This window comes from Monodelphis domestica, chromosome 1 (genome assembly GCF_027887165.1).
Source record: "Monodelphis domestica isolate mMonDom1 chromosome 1, mMonDom1.pri, whole genome shotgun sequence".
Lineage (NCBI taxonomy): Eukaryota > Metazoa > Chordata > Mammalia > Didelphimorphia > Didelphidae > Monodelphis > Monodelphis domestica.
In genome coordinates, this window is record NC_077227.1 from 12,580,273 (window position 1) to 12,608,098 (window position 27,826).

At 44.8% G+C, this 27,826-nt stretch overlaps 1 protein-coding gene across 2 annotated transcripts in view; it reads left to right on the forward strand.

Moving 5' to 3' along the window:
* The first annotated feature begins 18,783 nt into the window (after window positions 1-18,783).
* Window positions 18,784-27,826, forward strand: part of PRKG1 (protein kinase cGMP-dependent 1) — a 1,271,158-nt gene continuing 1,262,115 nt past the window's right edge. The window contains exon 1 of one of the 2 annotated variants that reach the window (XM_056819190.1): window positions 18,784-19,218. In XM_056819190.1, the coding sequence (XP_056675168.1) occupies window positions 18,833-19,218 (386 nt within the window). In that variant the 5' untranslated portion in view covers window positions 18,784-18,832. The remainder of the gene's footprint in view (window positions 19,219-27,826) is intronic. The other variant, XM_001374648.4, reaches the window with a different exon arrangement.

Sequence of the window (27,826 nt, forward strand, 5' to 3'; positions counted from 1 at the left end):
TAGGATAGCCTATTTCCCCTTAAATGGGGCACAGAGTAAACAATAAATGTTTGTCCTTGATAAGTTGTGAAAGAGGGTTTATGTGCTCTTTGGAAGTTTCATTTACTGTCACCGGGCACAGGCAGACTAGTTGGATCATTTTACCAGGTTGATAGGATGGAGAAACTGGAAATAAATCAGATCTGCTGCTAAAGAAGCAAATTAATGACTATTTTTTACCAGAGGCAAAAACAGTACAAGAAGTTTAGCAGAGAGGACAGTCTGACTCTGGGCATAAAGGGCAAACTTACTCTCTCCTGGGCCCCATTTTGCTGCCAACCTCTGTTGCAATAGGTACAAGTGGAGGCCTGAGAGTTACAAAATGTGGAGCCGTCTGCTCTGTATCAATGATGGAGAGGTGGAAGAGGAGGGCTGCATCTCTCCCATTTCAGTGGCCTCATTCTGCAAAGCCAGCCTGCTTCATCCTAGCCATGACTAAGGGCTTCCCCCTCTTGATTTTGACCACAGAAAGCAGGTATCTAGGCTCTAAGGATTAAAGGAAATAATTGCAGCCTCCAGGATCCCACTCTCCAAAGCTGTAAACTCCAGGGTATCCAGGAAGGCTTCCTGTCCACACTTGGAGGTGCTGCTGTTCAGCAAGCAATTACCCTGGAATACTAGAGACTGTGACGTTGGAAACTGCCTTTTTTCATTTGTCTAACCATAAACCCCATCCACATAATCTTCAGACATCGCTCTATCGCTAACATCCACAAAGCACAGCAAATGTGAAATTCAATTTAATTGAACCCAACAAACATTTCTTAAGAGTTTCCTTTTCATGTAAGATAATGAACTGGCTCTGGAAATGCAAAGGCACAACTGGAATAACTCCAGCCTTCAAGAAGCTTCTATTCAACTGAGAAGAATTAGTTCACCATGATTGTCAACAGAATCCATGCAAAAATTTAGTCCTGTGTTAGTATAGATTTGCCAACAAAACAGCACAAACTGTTTATTTTTTTTAATTTTATAATATTTTATTTGATCATTTCCAAGCATTATTCATTAAAGACATAGATCATTTTCTTTTCCTCCCCTTCCCCCCCAATAGCCGACGCGTGATTCCACTGGGTATCACATGTGTTCTTGATTCGAACCCATTGCCATGTTGTTAGTATTTGCATTAGAGTGTTCGTTTAGAGTCTCTCCTCTGTCATGTCCCCTCAACCGCTATAGTCAGGCAGTTGCTTTTCCTTGGTGTTTCTACTGCCACAGTTTATCCTCTGCTTATGAATGGTGTTTTTTCTGCTGGATCCCTGCAGATTGTTCAGGGACATTACACCGCCACTAATGGAGAAGTCAATTACGTTCAATTGTACCACAGTGTATCAGTCTCTGTGTACAATGTTCTCCTGCTCCTCTCACTCTGCATCACTTCCTGGAGGTTGTTCCAGTCTCCATGGAATTCCTCCACTTTATTATTCCTTTGAGCACAATAGTATTCCATCACCAACATATACCACAATTTGTTCAGCCGTTCCCCAATTGATGGGCATCCCCTCGTTTTCCAATTTTTGGCCACCACAAAGAGTGCAGCTATGAATATTCTTGTACAAGTCTTTTTCCTGATTATCTCTTTGGGGTACAGACCCAGCAGTGCTATGGCTGGATCAAAGGGTAGACATTCTTTTATCGCCCTTTGGGCAGAGTTCCAAATTGCCCTCCAGAATGGTTGGATCAGTAGCACAAACTGTTTAAAAAGAAGCAACTCATGTTGGGGTGGCGTTAAAGATAAAATTGCCATTATGGAGGTATTCCTGTATAGCTGAATTATCTGAGCAGGAGGAAGGTGTTGTTTGGGGGTGTAATTCCACAAAGATGGGGCCGTGCTTTGCTCAGACAAATGTGGGACTAGGTGGACTCTTAGGGCTCTTCCAGCTCTTAGATTCTGTTGCCAGTGTTAGTTAATCCATGATGAATTGGGGATTGTGAGTCAGGAGGAAGGGAAGTCTAGGTAGGTGGGAGCATGCTGAGGATGGGATGAGGAGAAGGTGGTCTTGTGTGTGAATATGTCTCATATGACTGTGTATGCATGTGTGTGTAAGAAAGGTAGCTAAACACTAGAAAGAATCAGTGACTGGAAAGAAATTCAACCGGGAGTTACACAGATCAATTCTGAATCAAGGAGGGAGGACAGAATAAATCAGTAGTTTCAGGTTCCGAGTTCTTCCATAATAATAATGAAAAAAGATGACATGGAACCAACCCATCAAGATTTACAAAGCATTTTATACACATTCTTTGTAAGTTCTAGGAGTTGGTAATCTTAACCACTGTGTCTTATCAGAGAAGTCCTAGGGAAGTGTCTGAAGCACAAAGAACCTAAATGGTTTATCTTAGATCTGGGGTGATGAACCTATGGCACACCTGCCAGAGGGGGGCACTCAGAGCCCTCTCTGTGGGCACACATGCCATTGCCCCAGCACAGAGTTCACCAGAGTTTGTTATTAGAAAGCCAGAGGGACACAGGGCTGGGCTCTCCCCCTCCCCACCACCATTCGCACTTGAGGACATTTCTCACATCCCCTAACCCTCTAAAAGGTTCACCATCACCATCCTAGGTCTTGCAGATAGTGTCAGAGATTATATTCCTTACCTTATTTTCTATGTGTGTACTACCCACATGGGTTATGTGTATATCTTCATGGATTTGTCTAAATATGTCTTGAAGGGAGGCATGAATACTTATCTTTAGAATCTCTTCTCTTTAAAGGTTACTTTTGATTCCCATCTGGGGGTGGTCACAAGACTGGGGCTGTGAGACTGGCTAGCTTTCCTCTCCTCAAAGAAGGGGTACTAAACAAGAATTACATATCTATCTGTTCCCTTAAATATATTGCTAGTGTAGGGGAAATTATTTAGGTTCATTCCTGGTTTTGATTCCTTAAGGGAAGCACTGCTCCAACCAGAGACTTGACTTCCTACCAAATGCTAATTACACTAAGACCATCACACATAGAAAAGAATAAGAGAGTTTGTCCAATTTAATAGCAAACAGAAATAAGATAAGTTACACAGATGTGTGGATTGCAACATAACAGACAATAGGCAGAATGAATGAGCTCTCCTACCTGTTTGGAGAGGAGAAGAGAGGTTCTTAAGTCTCTTGTCTAGTAACAAGGAAATTAGGGGCATGTCAAAACACTGGCTCCTTGACATGTTGTCTTCTTCCCAAAGTCTTTCTCTCCTTTCAGGGGCTCTTTCAAAAGAGTGACTGGAAATAAACATGGCTTCATTCCAAGCCAGAAGTCAAAACAATGGAAGAATCTCTTCTCCCAAACTATTTGTGATCTGGTCAACTCTCTGTCTTTAATACTGGCTCACTTCTTTATTAATTCTCATCCCAGGTTCTAAGGCAATCAAGGAATATATTTTGATTTATAAGTTAATGGAATTGTGAAATCTATTTTTTAATTAATCAATTAATTTTGACACTAGCCTTAGTTTAAAATAGGGAAAATTCTTTTTCTCATGTCATTCTCCTCCTCCTCCTCCTCCTTCTTCTTCTCCTCCTCCTCCTCCTCCTTCTTCTTCTTCTTCTTCTCCTTCTCCTTCTTCTCCTTCTCCTTCTCCTTCTCCTTCTCCTTCTCCTCCTTCTCCTTCTCCTTCTCCTTCTCCTTCTCCTTCTCCTTCTCCTTCTCCTTCTCCTCCTTCTCCTTCTCCTCCTTCTCCTTCTCCTCCTTCTCCTTCTCCTTCTCCTCCTTCTTCTTCTCCTTCTTCTTCTTCTTCTTCTTCTTCTTCTTCTTCTCCTTCTTCTTCTTCTTCTTCTTCTTCTTCTTCTTCTTCTTCTTCTTCTTCTTCTTCTTCTTCTTCTTCTTCTTCTTCTTCTTCTTCTTCTTCTTCTTCTTCTTCTTCTTCTTCTTCTTCTTCTTCTTCTTCTTCTTCTTCTTCTTCTTCTTCTTCTTCTTCTTCTTCTTCTTCTTCTTCTTCTTCTTCTTCTTCTTCTTCTTCTTCTTCTTCTTCTTCTTCTTCTTCTTCTTCTTCTTCTTCTTCTTCCTTCTCTCTCTCACACACATTCTCTCATTAAATTAGCATCATTTTATAACTTATAATATAAATAAAAATTAAATACAAAATTATTTGCAGTATATTATACTGAGCCAAATTTACAGCTAGTCTTCTCTGTGCTCTTCAAAAGCTGGAGAGAGAAAGGGAATAGTATGCAACACTGCTACCAAATTCTTCTCTAGAAAAGAGTTCTCTTAGTGTGGCATTCATATATCTTTAGAATTTTCTTCATTATCTCTCCACAAAGAATGAAGTGCTTATACTGTATATACAAGTATATACAGTAGGTGACAGTTCACTTAGTCCTTCAAAAAGAAGTTTTCTTGCCATTTCTGTGCCTCACAAAATGGTTTAACCTCTAAGGGAGGTCTCTAGCTTGTTGCCATCAGATGGACCACTAAGAAGAATTCATAGAAAGACTCAGTTACCAAGTCCCAGAGGATTAAAAGCCATGGATGGGCTCTGATCTCTACTGTTGTGAGCTATATCAGTGAGATCATGGGTCCAATTAAAATAGTTAACTGAAAACTGGTCTTGGGGTTAAAAAGATATTCTGCCTCTGTCATATATTGGCTGTATATAAGTCAGTCACTTAAACTCTTAGTGACTCAGAAAATCCTTCAGAATTGTAAAAGAAAGACAAGTTAGGTGAGTTTCCATACAAGGGGATTTCCACAGAGCTGGCATCTCAAGTGTGGACAAATATCTAAGCTTATTCTTTTCTTATTCTCTCATTTTTGTACATAAAAAACCCTATATAACTCACATTTGTGTATGTTTATCTTATCTATATGGAATATTCTTGAGCATCTTTGGGGAGAAAAAAGAAAAGATATTATTTAATTTCCCCAGAAGACTGTAAGTACCTATAGGCAGAGACTGTTTTGTCAGTGCCCAGCAGAATGGGCCTTCACAAATGATGTTTGACTTGATTGACCAATTTCTATATATCTATTTAATAGTAGCAAAATGGGCTCATCCCTCTCCACCACATTCCCCTCTGCCCTCCATAAGGGAAGTGAAACAGCATCCTGCTAGGTTTGAGGTTTTGTGATTATCCTAAATCCCTCCTGGCCCTCACAAGTGGGGCCTGATTTTGGTGGGGAATCCTATGGTCACAATCAGAGTTTATCTTTGGATCAGGGCAAAGGAATGCATTCTCTAACAGAACTAAGTATACTTTCCAAAGATTATTTCATCTGTTTCAGTTATTTTTCATAAACTAGAGTGATGTGATCTAGTGTGATCAAAGTTTTTTTTTAATTTAGAGATTAAAAAGCAAGATGCTAATATCTGACTTTATTAAAAGGACATAAATATGACAAAAGAAACTAGTCTTATTAATAGAGAGCTTCCTTGTTAGGAAGAACTGGGTTCAAATCATCCCTCTCACAGTGCCCAAGACCAGAGGTTAAAAGTTCAGTTGGAGATTTGCTTTGGTGTTGGTCGGGAGTTTCTCTACTGGGAATTTCCTACACTAATTAAATCATAGATCAGGACTTTGAAATAAATAACAGATCATTGGAAGAACCGGAGTCTCAAAGGACATGAAAGTCAAGAGACCTGGGTCCTAAGCTCAGCACTAACATGTGGAATCTTAGGCAATTTCATCCTCCTCATTTGGCCTCCATTTTTAAACTGCAAAATCAGGGTATTGGAGTAGAAAGCCTCTAAGGTACCTCTTGAGAGGCAATACGGTATAGTGGGTAGAGGTAGAGGAAGCAGGAAGACCAAAATCTGGCAATGTGATGTGACTTTGGAAAAGCCAGTGTGTGTGTGTGTGTGTGTGTGTGTGTGTGTGTGTGTGTGTGTGTGTGTGTGTGTGTGTTGGGCATGAAGAATTATCACTTTCTTAAGTAGCTTAAAGTCTTACAACTGTGGGGCAGATACTAATCTGTGAAGGATTGATGGAGAATTTGACCTCTAGTAACTAGCAAATGGAATGAAACAACTTTCAGGAAGTTTTGTCTCTGCCAGGAAGGAGGGATTGCTCAATGTTTCCTTGGTAAACTGTTTAAAGACTTCCTTTCTTTTTTGTTCTGACCAAGTTGGTAGTTGCCATAGTCACAGGATCCTATTTCTAGCTCTGGTGGAGACCTTGGAGTTCCCCAAACCTGCCTCCATTTTACAGAGGAGAAAAGTGAGGTGCCCAGAAATGAAGTGAATTTCTGCCCATGATCACCCAGCCAAAAAGCTACAAATCAAGGATTTGAGCCCAGCTGCTCTCACTCAGAATCTAGCCTGCTTTCTTTTATACCATGTCTCCCCTCTTCTCCCCCCCCCCTTTTAATGGAAAGATGGTTTCTAGAACTGGGATAGCAACTATGAGTGTGACAAACGTGCCAAAGGAAGAACTTTGGAAAAGAAACTTGGGATTGGGTGGACTTGACCCATTTATGGGATATAATCAAATCAGCATGTATGAAGCACTTAGTGCATGCCAGACCCTATGCTAAACACTGGGCATATGAACACTGTAAAGATTAAAATTTAGGGGAGATGGGGAGACTGAGGCAGGTGGTAGAAATTAGTTCTCTCTGCAAGGAGTATTATATTTTTTAGAGGTTTATTAAAGGTTAAAGATTTAAGAAAATACAGGATAAGAAACACGTGTCTAGGCCATAGGGAGGTCTAGACACACAACCTCACCTACATTATGGAAAGCGCCATGTCTGCCCCAAAACGGAAGTCCAAGACAGCCAAGAGAGGCAAGAGAGCCCTCAAAAGCCTTTGAATCAGCTTAAATACCTTCTCGATCTCGGCCCAGGTGAGATTACAAGGCATTCTGGGGAAGTGGAGCAAAGGCTCATGGGGATTGTAGTCCTGTATTCGAGTCTATTTTTTACAACACTAACCAAAAAATAAAGACATTTCCTTCCCTCGAGGAGCTTACGTTCTAAGGAGTTGCAAAAGGGAGGAAGAGGAAGGTAGCTAGAGAAGGCATTTTAGCCACATCTAGAAAATGAAATATGGCTGTTCTGGACCCCTAATCCAAATGGTCCATTCAAGGAAGAATTAACCATTGGCACAAGGGGGCCCCAGAGGTGGAGGGGGAAAACAGTTCAAACATGGCGGTGATTCCCATTAGCTAGTATGCATCCTAAACCATAGTGGTTCTGCTAGAAATGTTTTCCTTGGAATTGGGTTTGTAAAGTCCTTATTTTAGATCCTTGGATGATAACATAAATTTAGGACTGGAAGGGAATCAGAAATCATCCAGCCTAACTTGTTCATTTTATAGATAAAGAAAAAACCCAATGAAGGGAAATGACTTGCTAAAAATCATACAAGGAGCATGTAGCAGAGCTAGGACTGGAACTCAGGTCCTGTGCTTCCAAGGTCAGCACACAGTCACTTGCATTCAAAAATAATTGATCTCAAATATCAACTATGGTAATCTTTTAGAAATCTGAAGGAAAGAGGCCTGATTTTACAGCATGAACACCTGGGTTCAAATTCTGCCCCTGAGGATGGATAACTCTCTCTGATGTTGTGCAAATCAGCACTCACCAGTTTCCTCATCTGTAAAATGAAGATGTTGGACTAAGTGATTTCTTTAGTCTCTTCCAGCTCTAAATCTGAGACTATGCTAAGGGCAAACAGAACACAAGTTGTCCTCAAGTCATCTTTTAGAGACAAATCCGGTTGTCACCAAAATCAGTTAAGGTGGGTAAGGAAAGGGGAGAGAACTGACTAGGGAGTGGAGAGGGGAGGGAAAAGGATGCATATTTGACTCAATGAGAAGCTTTTATCATATTATGAGCCAACCACTCTGCTAAGCACTGAGAATGCACATTTAAAAGCAGACAGTCCCAACCATCAGAGATCTTAAATTTGAATGGGTAAAACAAAAAGGCCTGGGAGCGTCACTTTGATCCATAAAGTGTTGGGGAGGTGAAAAGGGCTATAAATGAGCAGATGGACATACACCATTCAGAAACAATGGCAGAGTTAATTGATTCCAGAACTGGAGGACAGAGTGTGGACAATGACTAGTTTAGCTAAGAACTGAGATGGAGGTAGCTGGAGAGAAAGGAATGAAATGAAGCATGGCTCTCCTAAAATAGCATCCTTGGAGAGGCAGTCACTAATGAGAAGGGGTGAGGGGGAAGAGGTGGGGGCTTCTTCCACGGTTTGGTCTCTGCTGTGGAGTGGCCAAAGGGGAGAGTTGGGACAGAAAGCCTTCCTGGATATCTTGTAGTTTATTGCTTTGGGGTCTAGGGAAAATGAAAATTACTTTGCTGTTAACAATCAGGGTAAAAATACTTGGCCTGGGGAGTAGAAAGCCTGGGAAAATTCAAAAATGCTGAAGGGGCAGCCACCACCACCACCCTCTTCCCCCCAGAGAAGGGATCAGAGCAGAGCTCAGCTGGGAAGGAGAGAAATGGAGAAAGGAAGTGCTTCCTATTTTTACTAGCTACCCTTTTTTTTTTATTATGAACTTGATAAATGTCAAAGAACATGAGCATTTCCTTATTCAAAGAACAGAAAGGATTGGATGACAATGTCTCTATTATGCACAGTTTGCTTTTTTTAAAAGTATATATTAAATTCAACATAGCATTAACTAGTTTTGTCCCCCATTAAGTATTAAACTCAGTTATTTCTCTCAGCCGAAGGAATTGAGTTGTTGGTAGTGCCTTCTGCATTTTGGTAGCTAGGCGCTTCATGCGACTTTCAGCCCTGCTTGTGGGTTCTACCAAGCTGGGAAGGCTGACAGTTCCAGCTAATCAGCAGAGCATCGATCCAGGATTAGCCTCTTCAAGTGCAAAGGAACTGATGCTTTCCCAGGAGGAAACCCATTTTGTTTTTTGCCACAATTCTTCATGGAACCATCCTTCAGGGGGTTAAAGGGGCCCGGCTCCTCCTCAACAGATAATCCCTGAAAGTAGGGAAGTAAGGGATGGGGCACAGCAGGTGTGCTCTCCCAAGCTCATTCTTGCCCATTAGCATTGGGGGAATTACCCCATCTCTGATGAGCTTGTGACCAGAATTAGAACTCAAAGACACTTTCTTCACATTGTCCTTCTGAATAGGATGTCCCTGGCTTGGACATCCCTGGCTATTGTCCCTTCCTATGAGCATGGAAGCTCATGCTAGTGGAACATTACTCTGCCAGTCATAATTGGCCTTCAACCTGCAGTCTTGGTGGCTATTGGTACCAGAGGTTAAGTGACTTTCCCAGGGTCACAAAGTTCATAGCTAATCACAAGTTTAGCCAAGCTAGAAGGGCTATTGAGTATAGGCTAGGTGGCAGAATGAATGAGTGTCTGCTGTCTAAAGACCAGAGAGGCTCATTGAGAAGACTGGATCGCCAGCAGCTCAGGAAGACCAGGAGGGCCGGAAGCAGTCTCCACCAATGGGCGGCCCACAGCCATTGACAAAAATCAGGATTGCTGGAGGTCAGTGCACACCCACACATACCCCAGTAGACTAGTGTCTTGATGAAGAAGGCATTTTAGCTGTCATCTCCTTGTGAGCAACTTCGTCTGAAAAAACAGCCCCTGAAACCGTGCCCGTGATTCCTCTTTCACTCAAGGCCCGTTTAGTGCTTTGACACACCATGAATTAGCCACTTGCCGAAGACTACAAAGGAGCTGGACTTTCTGATGTGTGGTGCCTCGTGCTTCCTGGGGAGGATTTGACACTGAAGTTCAGTAATAACGTCTCGTCATTTTGTGCTGCGGAGGAATATGAGCATCACTTCTAACTCGTGGTAGTCATGACAGTAATGTGGCTTTAAACTCTAAGCCTATTAGCAATTATGGGATGGAGCACTCAGCCTGGCCTTGGCTCTGCTGAGAGGGTTCCCCCTCCTCTCCCCTGTGCTTGAAAGCTGGGAGGTTGGCTTTTTCCCCATGTGCTCTTGAACTCTTCCAAGGGAAGTAGGAAGTTCAACTGGCTATCAGGTGCATGCCATTACATCACAAATCTAAAGCTGGAAGGGATTACCGAGGCCATCTGGGCCAACTGCCCCCCCCTTTTTTTACAGATGAGGAAACTGAGGAAAGTCAAGTGACTTGTCCCAGGTGAGAAGTAATGTAAAAAGGAGGGTTTGCCCTGAGGTCCTCTGACTCCAGGAAAAGAAAAATGTAAAACATTTCACTTGATTGTAACGTAAAGGCACATCCGGAGCTAAAGTTCTGGGCCTGATCCAGTCAGTCAAATGCACGCTTTCTGAGGTGAGGAATTGGGCCATTTTTACTTTTATTTTCACAGCAGCCTGGCACCTCGTTTGGCTGTCACATAGTAGGTGCTTAATACATTCTTATTAAATGGAAAAGAAGGCAGTATTTTTCATTTTGGGGCAATGGAAGTATATAAGATATGTTTTTGCCAACAACAACCAACGCTAGTCCAGGGTCCTTTTCCAGTTTCCCTTCTCTAACTGTAATTTCATTGTCTTTAATAACACAAGAGCAGACAGGATGGGATGGTTTATTCCAATGCTTTAGGCTGAGCCGTACATAATAGAACAGATCTGGAGAATTCCAGAATTGAAAAAGACTTCAATAGAATTCTTCCTTTTGAAAACATTTTCATATTGGCAACTATAAGAAAAACTTGACTTTGGCCTTTTCAAAAACTTACAAGTAATGTTATAGAACAGGCAGCTCACTGGACTTGGAGTCAGAAAGGCCTGGGTTCAAATCCTGCCTTTGACACTTCCTAGCTATGTAATCTTGAGGAATTCACCTCTATGGGCTTCAGGCAACTGCTTAACATGCATCCTCTCAGTTTTACATAAGTTTTGCTGTGGGTTGGTAGAGAGAGATCTAATGTGTTTATTCTACCCATCAGAAAGCATTTATTTAGAGCCTGCTGGGATCCCAGACTATGGCAGGTACTGGGGATATAAAGACAAAAATGTAATAATAGCTATCCTCAAAGAACTTCCATTCTATCAAGGAAGACAGCATACGTACATACATACATACATATATATATTTGCATATATATTATATTTAGAAAAAATAGCAAATAAGGATGAGGTAGTTTGAAGAGAGGGTAGCAATGGGCAACCTCAGGAAATGGGGAATGAGCTTAATCTCTTTTAAAATTAATTTATTTATTTAGAATGTTTTTCCATGGTTACATGATTCATAATCTACCCCCCCCCCTCCCCAGTCCCTCCCTTTTCCTGGAGCTGAAAAGCAGTTCCACTGGGTTATATATGTATCAGATTGTTCAAAACCTATTTCCATTTTATTCATATTTGTAGTATAGTGATCTTTTAATGCCCCAAACCCAATCATATCCCTATTTAACCACATGATCAATCATATTTTCCTTCTGTGTTTCTGTTCCCACAGTTCTTTCTCTGGATATGGAGAGCTTTCTTTCTCCTAGATCCCTTGGGATTCGCCTGGATTATTGCATTGGTACTAGTAAAGAAATACATTACATTTGATCATGCCACAGTGTATCAGTCTCTGTATACAACGTTCTCCTGGTTCTGCTCCTTTCACTCTGCATCAATTCCTGGAGGTTGTTCCAGTTCACATGGAATCCCTCCAGTTCATCATTCCTTTGAGCACCATAGTATTCCATCACCACCATATACCACAACTTGTTCAACCATTTCTCAATCTAGGGACACCCCTGAATTAGCTGAATCTTGAAAGAGACTAGAGATTCTAAGAGGCAGGTGCCAGGGCAGAGGGCATCACAGGCTGTAAAAAGATTGGAAGACAAGATGTCCTACATACAGGAAAGTAATTGAGGTTGGCATGACTCGATTGTAGCTATTGCACCAGAAGAAACAATGAGCAGGAGATTAGAGCAATTAAAAAAACTTTTAAAGAATTACATGGGATAATGAACAGAGAAATGAGTAGAACCAAGAGAACATTATACACAGCTACATAGTAAATACTTGAAGAATAACTTGTGAATATTGCCTCCAGAGAATGAACTAAAAATGGAAACATGAAAGACAAAGTCTATATATACATATGTATCTCCCACATGATGCCTTCCATAATGCAGAGAGGGAAAGGAGGGCCTGAGATACTTGTAAGTAGATTATATTAATAAAAAATAAATAAACTTGGTAATTGTGTGACCCTTGACAAGTCACTTAACTTCCTCTTGCTTCAATTTCCTACTTTGTAAAATGGGGGCAATTATAGAACTTACCTTCCAGAGCTGTGATGATCAAATGAGATATTTTTAAAGCATTTAGCATAGAGTTTAGCACATAGTAGATGCTATACAAATGTTGGCCACTTGCCCCAAATCACAGAATGTTAGAGGAAGGATTTAAACTCGGCTCCTCTGACTCTAGAGCAATATTTTTCCTGCCTTACCACTGTGCCTTTTCAAGAAAATTCTTAATAATATCATATCCCCTCACTGGTCCAAGAAGACAGTGAGATCCAAAGAGGGGAGGGTACTTGATTAAAGGCACATGACTAGTAAGTGTTCCAGCTCAGATTTGAACCCAGACAAGTTTCTTACAATAGCAGGTTGAATTTTTGCTTTTTCCATCTTTTTATTGTGCCACTCTCTGCTTTTCATATTCCTCTGCTATTTTGCATTCTCTGCAATATAAGAGGGGGGAAATGAATGCAGTATAGGAGGATAGATTTCTAGGTTTTGGTGGGATCGACATTTTTCCTCTCAGAAACATTGACTGTGTGACCTTGGGCAAGTCACTTAATGTCTCAGTGATCCAGGACACCTTCTAGAAGTGGAAGTTACAGAGTGTATGTATGACTAGTCATCATTTTCTCTACATTAATAAAATCGCAGATTGACTTCAAACAGGTAACTAAAAAGCAAAATATATACATTTTCCTTCATTATGAGCTTCTGACCAGAGCTAAAGGGCTCGTTTGGGGACACTAGAGAGCATCTTTTGCAGGGCTATGAGGAACTCTCCGGTCTTGACTTCTATTCCTTTGGTTTCTCCCCATCGCCTCCTAGGTCAGGATATAGAGGTGTTATGGCTCTTTCTGACACTGGGGGGCAGTGGTGTCACTAGAGAGAGATGTTGCTGTAGCAACAGGCAGGCTTGTTTCAATGAATGCTAAGTTTCAACTCTATGATCAAGTGTCCTTCCAGTAGTTACTTTCAATATAGTTGGGCACCTGGTCCCATCGTCTCCCATGGCTCCCATCTGGCAAGAGTGGCCATGGCTTTGACCTCCTAGGCAGCGGCTGGAGAGTTCCACGGGGGCTCAGCTCCAGAGGATATACATGAACTAGGGAGAGATTTCCAGCTGGACTTTGTGCCAGGAACATAATATCTGTGAGAGAGAATCTGGCATTATGTGGGCACGGCTCTTGAGGACAATCATGTCAAAGCCCCCCCCCCCCCAATTTGATGTTAACAGCTGGCTTTGTGGTCAGAAGAATACTTCTTTGAAGCCAAGTTCATGGGCAGTATAACCATTCTCACAACATAGAGGGGCTGACACAGAGTAACTACGTGGAACGGAATGGAATTGCATTTGGGGATCGTGGCCATGTGGCATGGTAGCCAGAGTCTTTCCTTGGTGTCTGAAAGTCGTGGGTTCCAAATAAATGCCAACTCTGCCATTTACTAACTTTGTGACCACAAGCAAGTAGTTTCCTCATCCATACGATGGGGACAGCGATTCCTGATAGCATCTTTCTCACAGGGAGGCAGTGAAGTTCAAGTGAGATATTGTATATAAAGCACTTTGCTGACCTTAAAGGGGGCAAAGTATCTGCCTCCCCACTTAAATGAGAGAGAATATCTGCCAAGGGTTTTGTAAATGGTAAGAACTAAAAAAATGTTTATGATGATGGCGATGCAATAATCTAAATGTTCTTCCTAACTCCAGCTCCTAGTAAAAGATGGTAATGATTTTTGCAGGGGAGAGTGGGAGAGAACTGGGCCTGCAATTTCATTGGTTGGGAGACCCCACTGAGGAACTCCCTCTGCCCAAGTAGATCAATGTCTCATCAACAACTTAGAGGACCAAGGGTTGCTGGGAGCATCCTATATGTGGTAGATATTTCTTCCTGGTTCCAAGTCCCTGTGGAACTGGTCCAGACTCTGCCTGGAAGGTCAAAGTTTTCCCCACCATTTCCAGATGTGAGCCATGAGAGATAATGTAACCAGATGCCTAGATGACCAATCAAAGGGGCACTTGATTTTTGAGTTGAAACTTATCCATTGAAACAAGCCATCCACTAAGCCATTGCCTACCTGGTACATAGTAGGTGCTTAATTGGTCAATGGAAATATTGACACAAATGTTAAGGCTTACCTCTGTGAGTGAGGTAGTGAATATTAGTTCCATGCACGTTATTAGGTCCTAGCATAGAGTCCTTGAACTTTGGAGTTGAAAAGGATCTTTGAGTTCATGTATTCCAACCACCACATTTTTCAGAAGAGGAAACTTTAATCTGGCTGTTTGAAAAATCTTGCGTAATGAAAAAATGAGAAAGAGGAAAAGCTGTGTCAGTTGAGTTGTGGACCTGCCATCTCTGTTCTCTGGGGAGCATCACTGGAACATCAAAGGACCTTTCCCTTGGTCTCATTCCATTCCATCTCAGTGATAGCTAACTACTTAATATCAACTCACATTTGCATAGTGATTTAAGGGTTACAGGATGTTTGGGGCTAAAATCTTTTCAGATAAGATTAGTTGAGAAGAGACTTTAGAGGCCAGATAGTCCAACCCTCTCAATTTACAAATGTGGAAACTGAGGCCTAAAGCGGGGGTGGAGCCATTTGCAGGGATTATTTCACTTTTTAATCTTCATGTCCAAAGCTACTAGTTTATTGGCTGGAACATGATCAGTTCTTGATATTGTTTGTTCAGAGTCATAGATAGTAAGGGGCAGAGTTGGGATTTGTACTCTGTTTCTCTTCTCATAACCATTCGCTTCCCTAAACTTAATTGTCTTCATTTACCAGATTAGGAGTCTTCTATAGAAGTCACCCCCCCCCCCCCAGGTAAATCAGAGGTGGGACTTGAACACTGATCTTCTGAGTGCCATCATGTCCAGCACCCTGTTAGCCATATTATGTTCTTTCTCCAATAAGTATGCTTTTTGAATTTTGGGCACCTCTACTGTCTTTTAAGGGGAAATGTGGTTGGTTGAATATGTTTATCCCACAGATTCCCTAGAAACTGCATAATAAAATGAAAGGCATTACTGTTACTTATAGCAATGGTTTTTGAGAGAATTTGCCTGTGTGTAAAAATATTTTCTAGTCTTTGCAAAAAATAACCATGGAAGCTCAAAATGGCAGCTATTCACTTTTTTGTTAGCTAAAAATAGGCAGAGTACCATAATGGTTAGAGATAGAGTCTTGGGGTAAGAATGGCCAGGGCTGAAGTCTTGTTTCTGAGACATCCTAGATGCCTGACTCTGGGAATGTCCCTGAACTGCTCTGTACCCCCAGGAAATTTTCTTAACTCGAAATGAATAGATCTGCCATATTGTAAGGAGGTTTCAGCACTGAGGTAGGGGTGGGGTGATGAAGAAGCAAGTAAATGAAATTATAGTTTGGGTTCAAAAAAGTCCTTTCAGAAAGGTAATCCTGGGGCATGTCACCCTAAATAAATACAACTAACTGTTCACTTCATGATTCAAAAGGAAACTGAGTCAGGAATATAGGGTAATATATATATATATTATATATATATATAGGTAATATATAAAAGAGGAGCCAAAAATAGGATCCTGTTTTAAGGTGTGTATCCCTACCCCACTCTCAACACAGTGACTAATATCTCCATCCTTAGTACTCTTCTAAAATCAATGAAGTGGTAATGTCACATTTTCAATTGTGATTTCTTCTTTTAAGTCACAACTCTGGACACGTTGTTGAGCATGCCAGGCATCAGACCAACCCCAACCATGTTTCTACTGAGCCATATATGGGTTGTGATCTGCTTTGGTAGACAAAGTTCCCACACCTGAACTTCCCTATAGGCATATACCATGTAACCTATTGTCCTCCATTCATGGAACAGATATTTTATAAGGTACTGGCGTCCATGAAGATAATTTTCAGACTTGTAACATTTTATTTACACTAAAATGTGGTGCAAATGTACCTTTTGGTTATATCTACACAAATATCTCTCTGCCTATCTGTCTGTCTGTGTCTGTCTCTGTCTTTGTGTTTGTCTGTCAAATTGGAGTAAATTGGACTCAAGAAGAGGACTTATTTCTGAGTAAATTTAAAGGACCTGAGTTGGAATTCTGGCTCTACCATTTACTATGTGGTTTTCTGGAAGTTAATTCATCTCCCTAGACCTCAATTTCATTCACTGTAAAATGGGTGGGAGCAGTGGAGCTATATAGTTCCTTTCAGTTCTAAAAACAGTGTCCCCAAAGTTTTAGTGCCATTTGGATACTCTGTACATAATCTAAATAGTTGGTGAAAGGTCTTTGAGGAGGAAGGTATCTTGAATTATTTCAAAAGATATTTACTCTCCTGGGTTTTCCCTATGTAAATAGTCTTTAGGCAAGTCCTCTCATTTCTCAGAGGAGACAACTCATCTTTAGAGAAGCAAAGGACTTGCCCTAAGTCACACCAGTACTTGCCAGTGAGATTGGAACCTTATTTTTCCAGGTAATTCACAATCCAACATTTCTTCCCCTCATTGTACAGGACCTGGGGACCACATGCAGTGGACAGCCTCCATTTGGCAGCCAGTCTTCTGGAAAGAGAGACTGAATTGAGCCAATTTAGAAAAAAAAAAAAGCTAAATTTGAAAAGTCTGCCGTTGGGCATCAACTATGTGGCATGAGCAGCCATACCATTCAGTGAAGAGTGCCAGATTCCCAGCCACCTTCAAAAGTCTGATGTTTGGAGAGGATTGTTTTTCTTTCATTGCCTTACAGGAAAGGCTTAAGCAAGTGGCCAAATGCACTATTTATGGCTGTAAAATTGGCTGTCCCCAGAATAGTGTTTGTGGAGGTCTGAAACTGAGTGAGTTGGGGAAGATTGATAGTTGTTTGGGTATTGCCCATCCTCGAACTCCATCCACCCACCTGGAGGGAGCTAAGAACCATCCAGCAGACTGGATAAGGGGTGTGTATGTATTGGGGGTGGGGGCCTGGATATCAAATGGCAGAGAATTGAGACTAAATTCAGCATCTCCAAACAGAACCCCCAGGGAAAGCGTCAAACTGGGACTTTTTAAAAATTCTTCTCTCAGAGCTGAAGTAGAGCCAAGACAAAAGGTTGTGGAATTCAGTTCACTGCAGGGTCTTTTCTCTTCTTTTAAGTCTCTGTCTTCTGTCTCTCTCACCCTCAAAGCTCATCTCTGGGTTTCTTTCTATTAAAGTAGATTCGTAACATGCTTCCAGAAACTTGTATTTTGAAAATGTGGCTGGGAAGGGTAGGGCTTATTTTAAAAATATGTTGGGGTTTTTTTGTGCCTCATCAGTGAGCTCCCCCTCCCCATCACACACAGAGAAATTAGAGACCCCCTGATGGTCAGAGAGGAGGACCACGAGTATGGCAGGAGTTAGGACAGAATAAGCCCTGTTGCCAAGCCTCAAGCCCCAAATGCGTTTCTGCTAGGCTTCCTGAGGGATCTCCATCCCTGGATTCTATTTCAGTTTGGAGGCGGCTGAAAGGAAAGTAGGTAGCAAGGCAGGCAGGGAGCGAGTCGGAGACAATGCTGGAAAAAGGATAAAAAGGGGAGAGGGGGAGGAGGAGGAGAGGGAGCACCGACGAAGGCTTCCCTCCATCCCTCAGCATCCTTTCAGTCTTTGGATGGCATCCTCCGGGCTCTTGCAAGTTTCTCTTTAGGTGTGACTCACCTGCAGAGGAGAACACAGGGCGGGCAGGTGGTGTGTTTGTGTGTGAGTGAGTCTGTGTGTATGTAGGAGTGTGTGTGTGTGTGTGTGTGTGTGTGTGTGTGCGCGCGCGCGCGCACGTGAGGGCGCACTGCCCGGGCACACGGGGCTGTAGGCTGGGAGCCCTTCTCCTCTGCGGATCCCAGCCTCAGCGCACATTCCTCCACACCTCGGGCGCCTTCAATATCGGGCTGTTGAGCCGCCTCCCTGTCTTTGCCCAGGACGGGCGTAGCTCCTCGGGGGGCCCGCTTCTCCCCGCCCGGAGTGTGCCACCCCACCCACGCCGCGTACCCCATAAATGCCGTCTGCCTGGCTCCGCCTAAAACTCCCTCCCCGGGGGCCCAGGAGGCACTCCTCTGCTCTCCTCCTCCGCTGGCTGGAGCACACTCCGTTTCCTCCCTCCCCGGTTCCCTCTCCTCCTGTCAGCCACAGAAGGACCCCGACCGAGTCCAATCCCCTGCTTCCCCGTTCCCGCCCCTGGGCCCTTGGCCCCCGTCTCCCGGGGGCCGGCAGAGGCCGCCCAGCTCCGCCCCCCTCGCCCGGGCTCCGGGGCTCGTCTCCCCCGCCTCGAGAAGCGGAATCCGCACAGCGAAAGTCTCCAGGGCGCCGGGCGGCCGTCCGACTGGGCATGCTCCGTGGCCCCGCCGGGCTGAGCTCGGGAGCCGGGAGGCAGCAGCAGCGGCGGCGGGAGCGGCGGGAGCGGGGGCCGGGCACGCCGTAGAGGCAGCCGGAGGAGCAGCGGAGGCCCGGAGGCGGCAGCCGCCCGTCGGGAGTGCGCGGCCACTCGCCGCCCGCTGCCCGCCGCCCGCCGCCGCCGCCGCCGCCGCTGCTGCCCGTGCCCGGGCCACTGCCCGCGCCGCTGCCCGGGCCGGGCCGGGGGGGGGGGGAGGCAGGGGCACCCGCGGCGGCGGCGGCAGCAGCAGCGGCGGCGGCGGGGACTTCGCCCGAAGTTGCGGGGCCCCAGCCAGGGGCCGGCGGCCAGCATGGGCACGCTGCGAGACCTGCAGTACGCGCTCCAGGAGAAGATCGAGGAGCTGAGGCAGCGCGACGCGCTCATCGACGAACTCGAGCTCGAGCTGGACCAGAAGGACGAGCTCATCCAGAAGCTGCAGAACGAGCTGGACAAGTACCGCTCGGTGATCCGGCCCGCCACGCAGCAGGCGCAGCAGGCGGCGCAGCAGCAGGCGGCACAGCAGCCCCGCGGCGGCGGCGGCGCTGGCGGCGGCGCGGGGAGCGGTGCGGGGGGCGGCGCGGGGGGCGGCGCGGGCGAGCCCCGCACCAAGCGCCAGGCGATCTCCGCTGAGCCCACTGCCTTCGACTTGCAGGACCTCAGCCACGTGACGCTGCCCTTCTACCCCAAGAGCCCCCAGTAAGCGGGCCGGGCTGGGCCGGGCCGGGGGGTGGGGGTAGGGGGACTGGGAGGGCGTTCGCAGGGCTGAGCGGGGCTGAGCCATGCGGCTCTGCTCGCAGTCCCACCGGGAGCCGCCCGGCTGGACGCCCGGAGCCTGTCTGCCTAGCTCAAGGGTGAGCTGCCTGCATGCCTGGATGCCTGGCTCACCGGCTTCCCACAGCTCCCTCCCTCTGGCTGTTCTGATGCTTCCCTAGTCCCTTCTCGTCTCCCTAGAGAGAGGCCAAGCAATACTTGGCCCCGATGTCCCCGAGTCTGTCTGTTGCACATAGCCTCACTCCGCGGTTACCTTCGTGTCTGCCTTTGCCTTACTATGTGGCCGCGCCAGCGTAGAGAGATCGAGAGCCCCGGGGACCTACCCGTAAAGAAGCCGAGAGGGGTTCTGAGGGGGGAAATGGCCCGAGGCGCAAGGAGCCCGAAATGGACGGAAAGCAGAGAGCTTTCGGAATGAACAGATGTATAGGTGTAGGAGCGAAGAGTGAGCTTTCCGACTCACGGATCCGAGTCTCCAAGCAGCTAGTAGTGTCCAGCCAGAGAAAGCCAAAGGGCCAAGCCGAAATAGAGCAGCTGAGGCTCGCTCAGTGTGCTTCCGTGCTTGCCTCCCATTTCTCTCTGCTGGTGGGTGATTCATGTCGCAACTCTCTCAATCTCTGCTTTCCGTCATAATTAAGGAGTAAATTTATCCTCTAGCTAGTTCTTATGTTTAAGGGGCTTGATTACTTGAATTGGATTTAATTTGCTTCAAAGAAAGGCAGAGGCAGACTGCAAATTGGAAATGTGCCTCTGTCTAAGGGAGAGCTGTACTTAGTTCCCCCAAAGGAAGGAAGGAAGGTCCAGGGGCTGCCGGTGGCTTAGCGGCTTGCCCAGAACGATCGCTTTACTTCCAGTGTGGAAGTTACATCAGTGTGTCTGCCCTGATCCCAGTGTAAATGGGCTCGTTATTGGTCTTCTTGTGACTCTTTTTCACTACCCTGATCCATCTTTTTCTTGGCCTTGAATGGCTAGCCCTGATCTCAGGGGCATGAGAGAGTATGGAGATGGGGGGTGAGGAGTGGCGTGGGGGAGAGACAGAGACAGAAAGTCACAGAGAGACAGAGGAAGGATCAGGGGGACAGATTCAACTTCTTTCAGGATACCAAAATCTCGTAATTATAAAGCAGAGATCAAATAAGAAACAACCGAGCAAGGATAGGATCCTTCCATTAACCTGTGACAGGATGGAGGGCATGCTTGGCTTTCCCTCTATGGCCATCCATGTAAAGAACTCCTGGTGTGTTGAGTCCCTGTACCAAGGGAGGTTTGCCGTTCCACCGTCATTTAGAGTGGCTGAGAGTTGGCCTGGGTGCCCTGAGAGATGGAGTGTCTTGCCTAGGGCCACACAATTAGGTGTGGGGAGGATGCGGCTCAGCTAAATGTTTCTCTCTATTCTGACCTGCTGCTTTGACGTTGCGGCTTGGAGATCCGAGTGGCCTGAGCCCCCTTTAACTTTCTCTGCTGAGGAAGTCATCTGCCTGCCGGGCATCTAAAGAGGCACCGATGGGGCAGAATGTGAATCCACATCTCTGGCGGTCTGTTTACTATGCTGGGCTGCCTCTCATCCAATGCCTAAGCGTGGAGTACTAGGTTGGTGCTGTGTGTTATATAAGACTGCATCCTCCTTCCACTTCGGATGCTACCACAGGTTAATCTAAGGGGAGGGAGCGGGTGTTTCCCTTTGCCTGGCTCTTACTGATCTGGGAGCTTAGACTATCCTTCTGCATCTCCGATGCCACCCATGCCTTTGTTGCCACATTTGGTGCTCGCTGCCAGCCTCAGTTCACCTGCTCTTTGTGGCCCAGCTTCAGGAAAAGCACATGCTTTGTGAGGGGGTGCGGAGGGGATGGCTGGGCGAAGTGTTTCTCCGCTCTGACCTGCCGGTTTGCCTGCCAGCTCTGGCTTGGAGAGCAGAGTGACCTGAACTCCCTTTAACTTTCTCTGCTAAATTAATTCTCTGCCTGACATGCGTGCTCGCCTCATCTAATGAGGCTCGGGTCATCCCTCTCCTGGTTCAGGTTTGCATAATGGAAAAGAAGTCTCCTGGCGCGAGGGCAGCCCAAGGCCAGAGCTTCCTGGGACTTGGGCTGCTGCAGGAAAAACTTTGGTTTGTCGTAGGAAGGGGAAAACCGCAATTGTTTTCAGATGCGGAGAGATCGATCGATCGGTGATGAGATCGCCTATCTGGAACCCTCTTTGGGGCTCTAGGCAGGTTACACCTAGGCACTCCATGCTAGCCCTGAGAAATGGGGCAGTTTGTAAGTTTGAGAAACTCCTTATTGCTGGGCTTTCTGGAGGACTAGATTGTTTGCAAGATAGTTCAGTCACAAACATTTCAACAATGGATTTCACCTGCGGAAAAAAGCCCTGGGTTCTGCTGCTTCCCTAACCATTAGGCTTTATTCCCAAGTAGTCAGTTATCAGAGGGCCTTGTTCCTTTTAGAGTTCCCTAAAGGCTTCATAGATATGATCATAATTCAGTGCCTTTCCTTCTTGAACAAATCTTGAAGGGTGTGTGTGTGTGTGTGTGTGTGTGTGTGTGTGTGTGTGTGTGTGTGTGTGTTCTTTCATACTTGCAGCCAGAAGAGGAAAAAAGGCGATTTCTTGAACTGGTAAAGTATACATCGCACAGGAGAGAGGTCAGATCCCACATGCAGTGGGAAAGATGATCTGGGCTCCCTTGATAGGTCTGGTTTCTGGAAAGCGTGGGGCAGGCTCATGAATAATAAGCATAAGTTCACAGTTCAGTTTTCCTATGAATGATTTGGTGTTCTATTCTCCATGGCCACACGTGTAACACTGTTGATATTAGGTATTGTCTGGCCAAAATCAAGGCTTTAGGCCAAAGGGTAGATCTTAACTATCCCTCCGAGGATTCAGGTGGGTATCCCAGGGGAACCAGCATGCCCACATTAGTTTTCTGTCCTTCCCTTTTCATTGCCTGTTCATCCTTGCTCCTCAGGTGTCTTGCCTCAGCATCCCCCTGCCCAGGAGTCCATCCTCAAGCTTTTCTCCCTGAGGTCTTTGCAGCTCTTGCTTCTTGGGGCTGATTGCCTTGTATTTTTTCTCCCTCCAACTCTAGCCACTTTTCTTGGATGGCTTGGCTGAGTTTCGATTGTCTGAACTTCTATGCCTCTCCTTTTCTTTGGTAGGGGGGAGGGAGAGACCTCTCCAGAGGGATGCTGAGTGACAGCACAAACTCGGGTCCCATGTAGTTACTGGGAACTGACCCAAACTTATGCCTTCTGGCAATGATTTGAGACTGACATACATTTCCCATATAAATAGATATTAAAATACTTGGGCTTCAGAAGTGGCATAGAAGCTGATAGAACAGATTTATCATCTGTATTCTCTTGCCACCCAAATAATCAATGAGGGCTTAGAAGACAGGTCTGCATGCTTTGAATCAGTAAGAAATTTGTTGATAATTCCTGCAAACTTTTTAAAATTTCTCATTCAGTATTCAACAACCACACTTATTAAGAGACCGCTATGTGTCAGGACAGAGAATAAAAATGGAACTTTTCTAGTCTTCAAGGAGCTTATATTGGGGGGTAGGGATGGCAGGAATGGCATATGCACAGAGATAAATACATACAAAGTGATTCTGATATGAGGTAAAGACATCTTTAGGAAACATAGTATTGGCACTGAGTGTTGAAGGGAAATAGGGGTGCTAAGAAGTTGAATTGCATTCCAGATACGGAGGCTAGACATTCCCTGTTGTGTAAGACAAAGGCCATTCCATAACATGATTTGTTGGTAATGAAGAACCTGACTGTATATTTGACATAACTGATATGTAGACCTGTAAGTTCGTTTCATTTTACCCTGTTGGAAGGCTCAAACTTCATCTAATCATTGAAAATATTTTGGTCCCCAAACCTTGTCACCCAACATCAAAAAGTTCTCGCCCAGTAGCATATGAGCTCTTCGGAGCAGAGGTCCTTTCATGCTTTGCCCCTGCATCTCTGGCACCTGGCATTGCTAGTACCTGGCATCCAGGAGGTATTTAATAAATTTCTGTTGATTGGTGGATTGTTTCTCATTTTTGCACTTCAACCTGCATGTTCTTTGGTTTATTTTTTTCTAGATGTCAGTGACTCTCCTAAGCCATTAGTGTTTCTCTGTCCTATTCTCCATCTTTCTGTCTTTCACTCCAGAGGTAGCTGTATTTCAAGGAAAGTCACTGATCTGTGTCTGAGGTTTTCTTTCTGGAGCCCTGGGGATGAAAGGATACAGCTGCAATAATTTGTTATTTCCCAGTGGGAATAAAAAAAATGTTGGTTGCCAAAATATAGCTCTTATGTGAAATCTCCTTAAGTAGAACATACCATTTCTATGGCACTTGATAGTCCATAATGCCTTTATGTCCATCATTTCATTTGTTTCTCATAATTTTGATACCCAGGAAGGTGCTACAGGAATCATTGTGATTATCATTCCCATTTTACAGATGAGAAACCTGAGGCTCTGAAAGATAAGCCAATTTGCCCAAGGCCACAGGTTTAGTAAAGGCCCCAGGCAGATTTTTAATCAAGGTCTTGCTGATTCCAGGTCCTGTATTTTTCCCAGTAGGCTGATTTGGCAGAAATGATACTTTGTTAAAGTCATCCTGAGGGTGTGTGGCAATTATATTCCAGAGATGGTTAAACAAAGAAACAGTGCAGCCTCTTATAGCCTGACATCCTGGATAGAATTATAGAAAGCTACCAGAATATGAACTCCCTGGAGGCAGGAACTGTTCTTGCTTTTCTTCACATGCCCAGCATTGGGCAGAATGCTTGCCACCTACTAAGCTTAATAAGGGAAGGAAATAATCAACTCTATAGTGCCTACTATTTACCAGCACTGATTACAAATATTCTCTCATTTGTTCCTCATAGCATTTCTTTGAGTTGTAGCTACTATTATTATCACTTTTTTACATATGGGAAACTGAGGCAGGATTTGAATTGTAGTTTTCCTTATTCCAGGTACACTGATAGCCTCCAGAAATGCTTGTTCTCTGTTTCTAGCCTATGAGAAAATCTACCAATGTACAGTTCCATCAAACTCTTTGTTGATTGGAAGAAGGATTGAGATGGATGAGGGAGAATTGACATTTGACACCATAGTATTTTAGGCAAGCTTAGGAGATATTTGAGCTTTTATGTTTTACTAGATCAGTTTACTATTGACAAAAATTATTACCCATCTAATAACTATCCAAGGTAAGATTTTTCATTCTTCCTGATATGATCATTATAATAGAAAAGGGGAGGGGCAGCTGAGTGGCTCAGTGGATTGAGAGCCAGGTCTAGAGATGGGAGGTCATAAATTCAAATTTGACCTCAGACTCTCCCTAGCTGTGTGACCCTGAGCAAGTCACTTAACCCTCATTGCCTAGCCCTTACCACTCTTCTACACAATATTGATTGTGAGATGATGTTGATTTTCAACTGGTAGGGAAAGTTGAAACAGAAAGGGCATTTCTTTTCCATAGAGAATCACTGCATCTTTGAGTTGGTAGGATCCTCCTGGCCATCTGGTCTACCTGGAGGTGTTTCAGAAAGTGGCCATTCTAGCCTTAGCTTAGAGAATTCCAATGAGGAAGACCCTCCCCCCTCCCAAGGCAGCAGTTCATGCCACCTTGGGATAGCTTAAAGAGACAAGAGGCTTTGCCTTTTATCAAAATTGGCACATTTACTGGCATACCTCTCTTCTCCAGTTCTGTATTTGGGGGCCAGGTGGGACAAATCGCGCCCCTCTTCCATGTGCCAGTCCCTCCTCCAGCTCTTCTCCAGCCTACCTTCATTGAGGGTGCTCATTCCTGAGTCTTCAAGTTTCCCAGCCTGGGCAAGTCACAGCAGAATCACATTGTCTCCAGAGTTTTAGTCAAGGGGCAGAGGGGCACAGAATTTGAAGCCCGTATTTTGAAATCCCTTTTTTGGGGGGGGGAGAGGAAGTGTGAGAGCTGGTAGTTAAAGCACATTCTTCTAATTCTAGTATTATTTGAAAATTATTAGCGACTCATATACTCTCTGGAGCACACAGTACCTGCCATACAGTGGGGGCTTAATACCTACTTGCTGAATGAATGATTGACTGGAAATGGGAGTAGGAAAAGCCTCACTCTGGGTTGAAATTCTTTGAGAGTGTTGGTGGCAGTTTGATCTGGTGACTCGTTCTCCAAAGGAGGCTATTGAGGCTAACACCAAGAGGCCTTTCCTTAGAAGAGGGGTAGAGACTGGCCCAAGGACATCCAGGTTTAATTTCTTTATTCTCCTGGCATCTTGTCACCTTTCAGGTCATTCCAGAATAGGGCTTAGATCCTTAACGGACAAGGCAGAGCTTCACAGACTCTGCTTCCATTATATTTTTTGGCAGGTTAGGAGGTATAGCATCACCTTTTTTTTTTACATTTTTAAAGCAATGGAAGGTCTTTGTGGTCTCCTAGCAACCACAGTCTAGCCTCATACAGAAGGATGACATCCCTGCTACCTCTGCTGTGGCTGCCACTGTTTGTCCCATACAACTAGTCTTGGCATCACCAATGCCAAACCTTTCAACTTGAACCTTGAGAGCTGGGTAGTCAGGTACAGCCAATGGTGTGAAAACCTCTGTGGCATTCTGACTTTTATTTGAGGTGAGGAAGCTGGATTGGTGGTTACCTGAAGCTGCCAGTTCTATCTAGTCTTTTTATCATCCATTGTGGCACCAGCATCCTTTGGCACATCTTTCATTTTCTTTTCTGAGAGGCAGGATGGTATAGTAGTTGGTATTCTAGATTCAAAGCCAGAAAGACATAGGCTCATGTCCTGTGTCAGACACTTATTAGCTGTTTGACTAGGGGTAAGTCACAAAACATTTCTGGGCCTTAGTTTCCTCATCTGTAAAATGGAGCTGGTAGTAGACTTTTAAACTCTAATATACCAAACTCTAATCCTAAGAAATGCACTTTGTTTGAGCTCTCTAAAGACAAATGAAATGAGAAAAAAGAGAAGAGAAAATACTTCCTTTCACTATCCATCTTCCCCCACCTCTGGATATGTGATTAGTATAAACAGAAGCACAGGGGACTGGCAACATGAAGCAGATGTTCAGTCAAAGGTGGGACTGACCGTGTGTTTTGCAAGCTTCTCTCTCCTCTTTCTGTCATCTCGTGCAGATTTTCTAATCCTTGTTATTAATATAAAAAGGCAGAGCCGGAGAGTGGGAAGAAGTGATCATGTATACTGGGCGGGGGGGGGGGGGGGGAGGGAGGGAGCAGGGATGGGCCAGGAAGGAAGTGGATTCAGAACCACAGGATGTGGGAGCGAGATCAGCCCCTCCCATGGGGCAGGCGAAGAAGAGAGACTCGGAAAGGGTGAAGAGCTCTTACCTGTACTTCGAAGGAACAGGAAGAGAGATGAAAACAGGTCCTTTGATAAGCTGATGATAAGAGGGCAGCCAGAACTGGGAAGTGTCTTAAGTCCATGGCGTCTGAAGACCAGTTGAGGGAACTGTGTCTCTTGATACTAGAGAAGATAGAGTTTTCCTTAAGCCTCTAAAGACAGGGACACCTGGTGGCTCAGTGGATAGACACAGTGCCTGGCCTTGGACATTTACTTGCTGTGTGACCCTGAGAAGTTGCTTAACCTTGTTTGCCTCAGTTTCCTCATCTGTAAAATGAGCTGGAGATACTTGGCCAACCACTCCAGTGTCTTTGCCAAGAACACCCTAAATGGGGTCATCAGGAGCTGGCCATGACTGACATGACTGAAGAAGAACAAATCCAAGGGACGTTAGATAGGGAGGAATTTGGACTGGTTTTGTTTGTCGGTTTGTTTTTTGGTCCTAGAGAGCAGAACCAGGAGCACTGAGAGGCAAGTGCAATGGTCAGATGTCAGGGGAAAAACCAACAAGCTAACAGGGAGAGCTGCCCCAAATAGGAGGGACTGTCCGAGAGCTGATGGGTTAGCTGGCCCTTGGGGACGGGCTCCCTGGACATCCCTTTTCTCTATGAAATGGACTAGATGGCTTCTGTGATTCCTTCTAATTCTCCCATTGTGGTGTTCCTCCATACCGACTTAGCAGACCAACCCCACCAAATCTATCAGCAGAGGGATGAGAGCTGAGTCTCAGCTCAGGAAGGGATCACAGAGATCCGGTATTAGACAGATGAGGAAACTGAAAACATGACAGGGCAAGAGACTTGCTCAAAGCCAGAGGACTAGTTCAGAGAACCACAGGGAGAAGAAACCTTAAGGGCCTCTCAGTCTAATCTGTTCATTTTAAAGAAGGAGAAATGGAAGCAAAAATAGGTGAAGTGGCTAGTAAGTGTCCAAGACTGGATTTGAACTCAGATCTTTCTGTCTTCTTTTCTGGTTCCACCCCTCTGCCATGCTAGCTGATTGGTTCAAACTATTTGCTAGGAATCCCTTTACCAACAAAAAGTGATTTCTCTCCAGCAGATGAATGAGGTGGGAAATCAAGTCTTACTATCCCTATTTTACAGATGAGGAGAGTGAGGCTCCAGAAGAGTCCTGATTGGTTCAGTGTCACATGACTA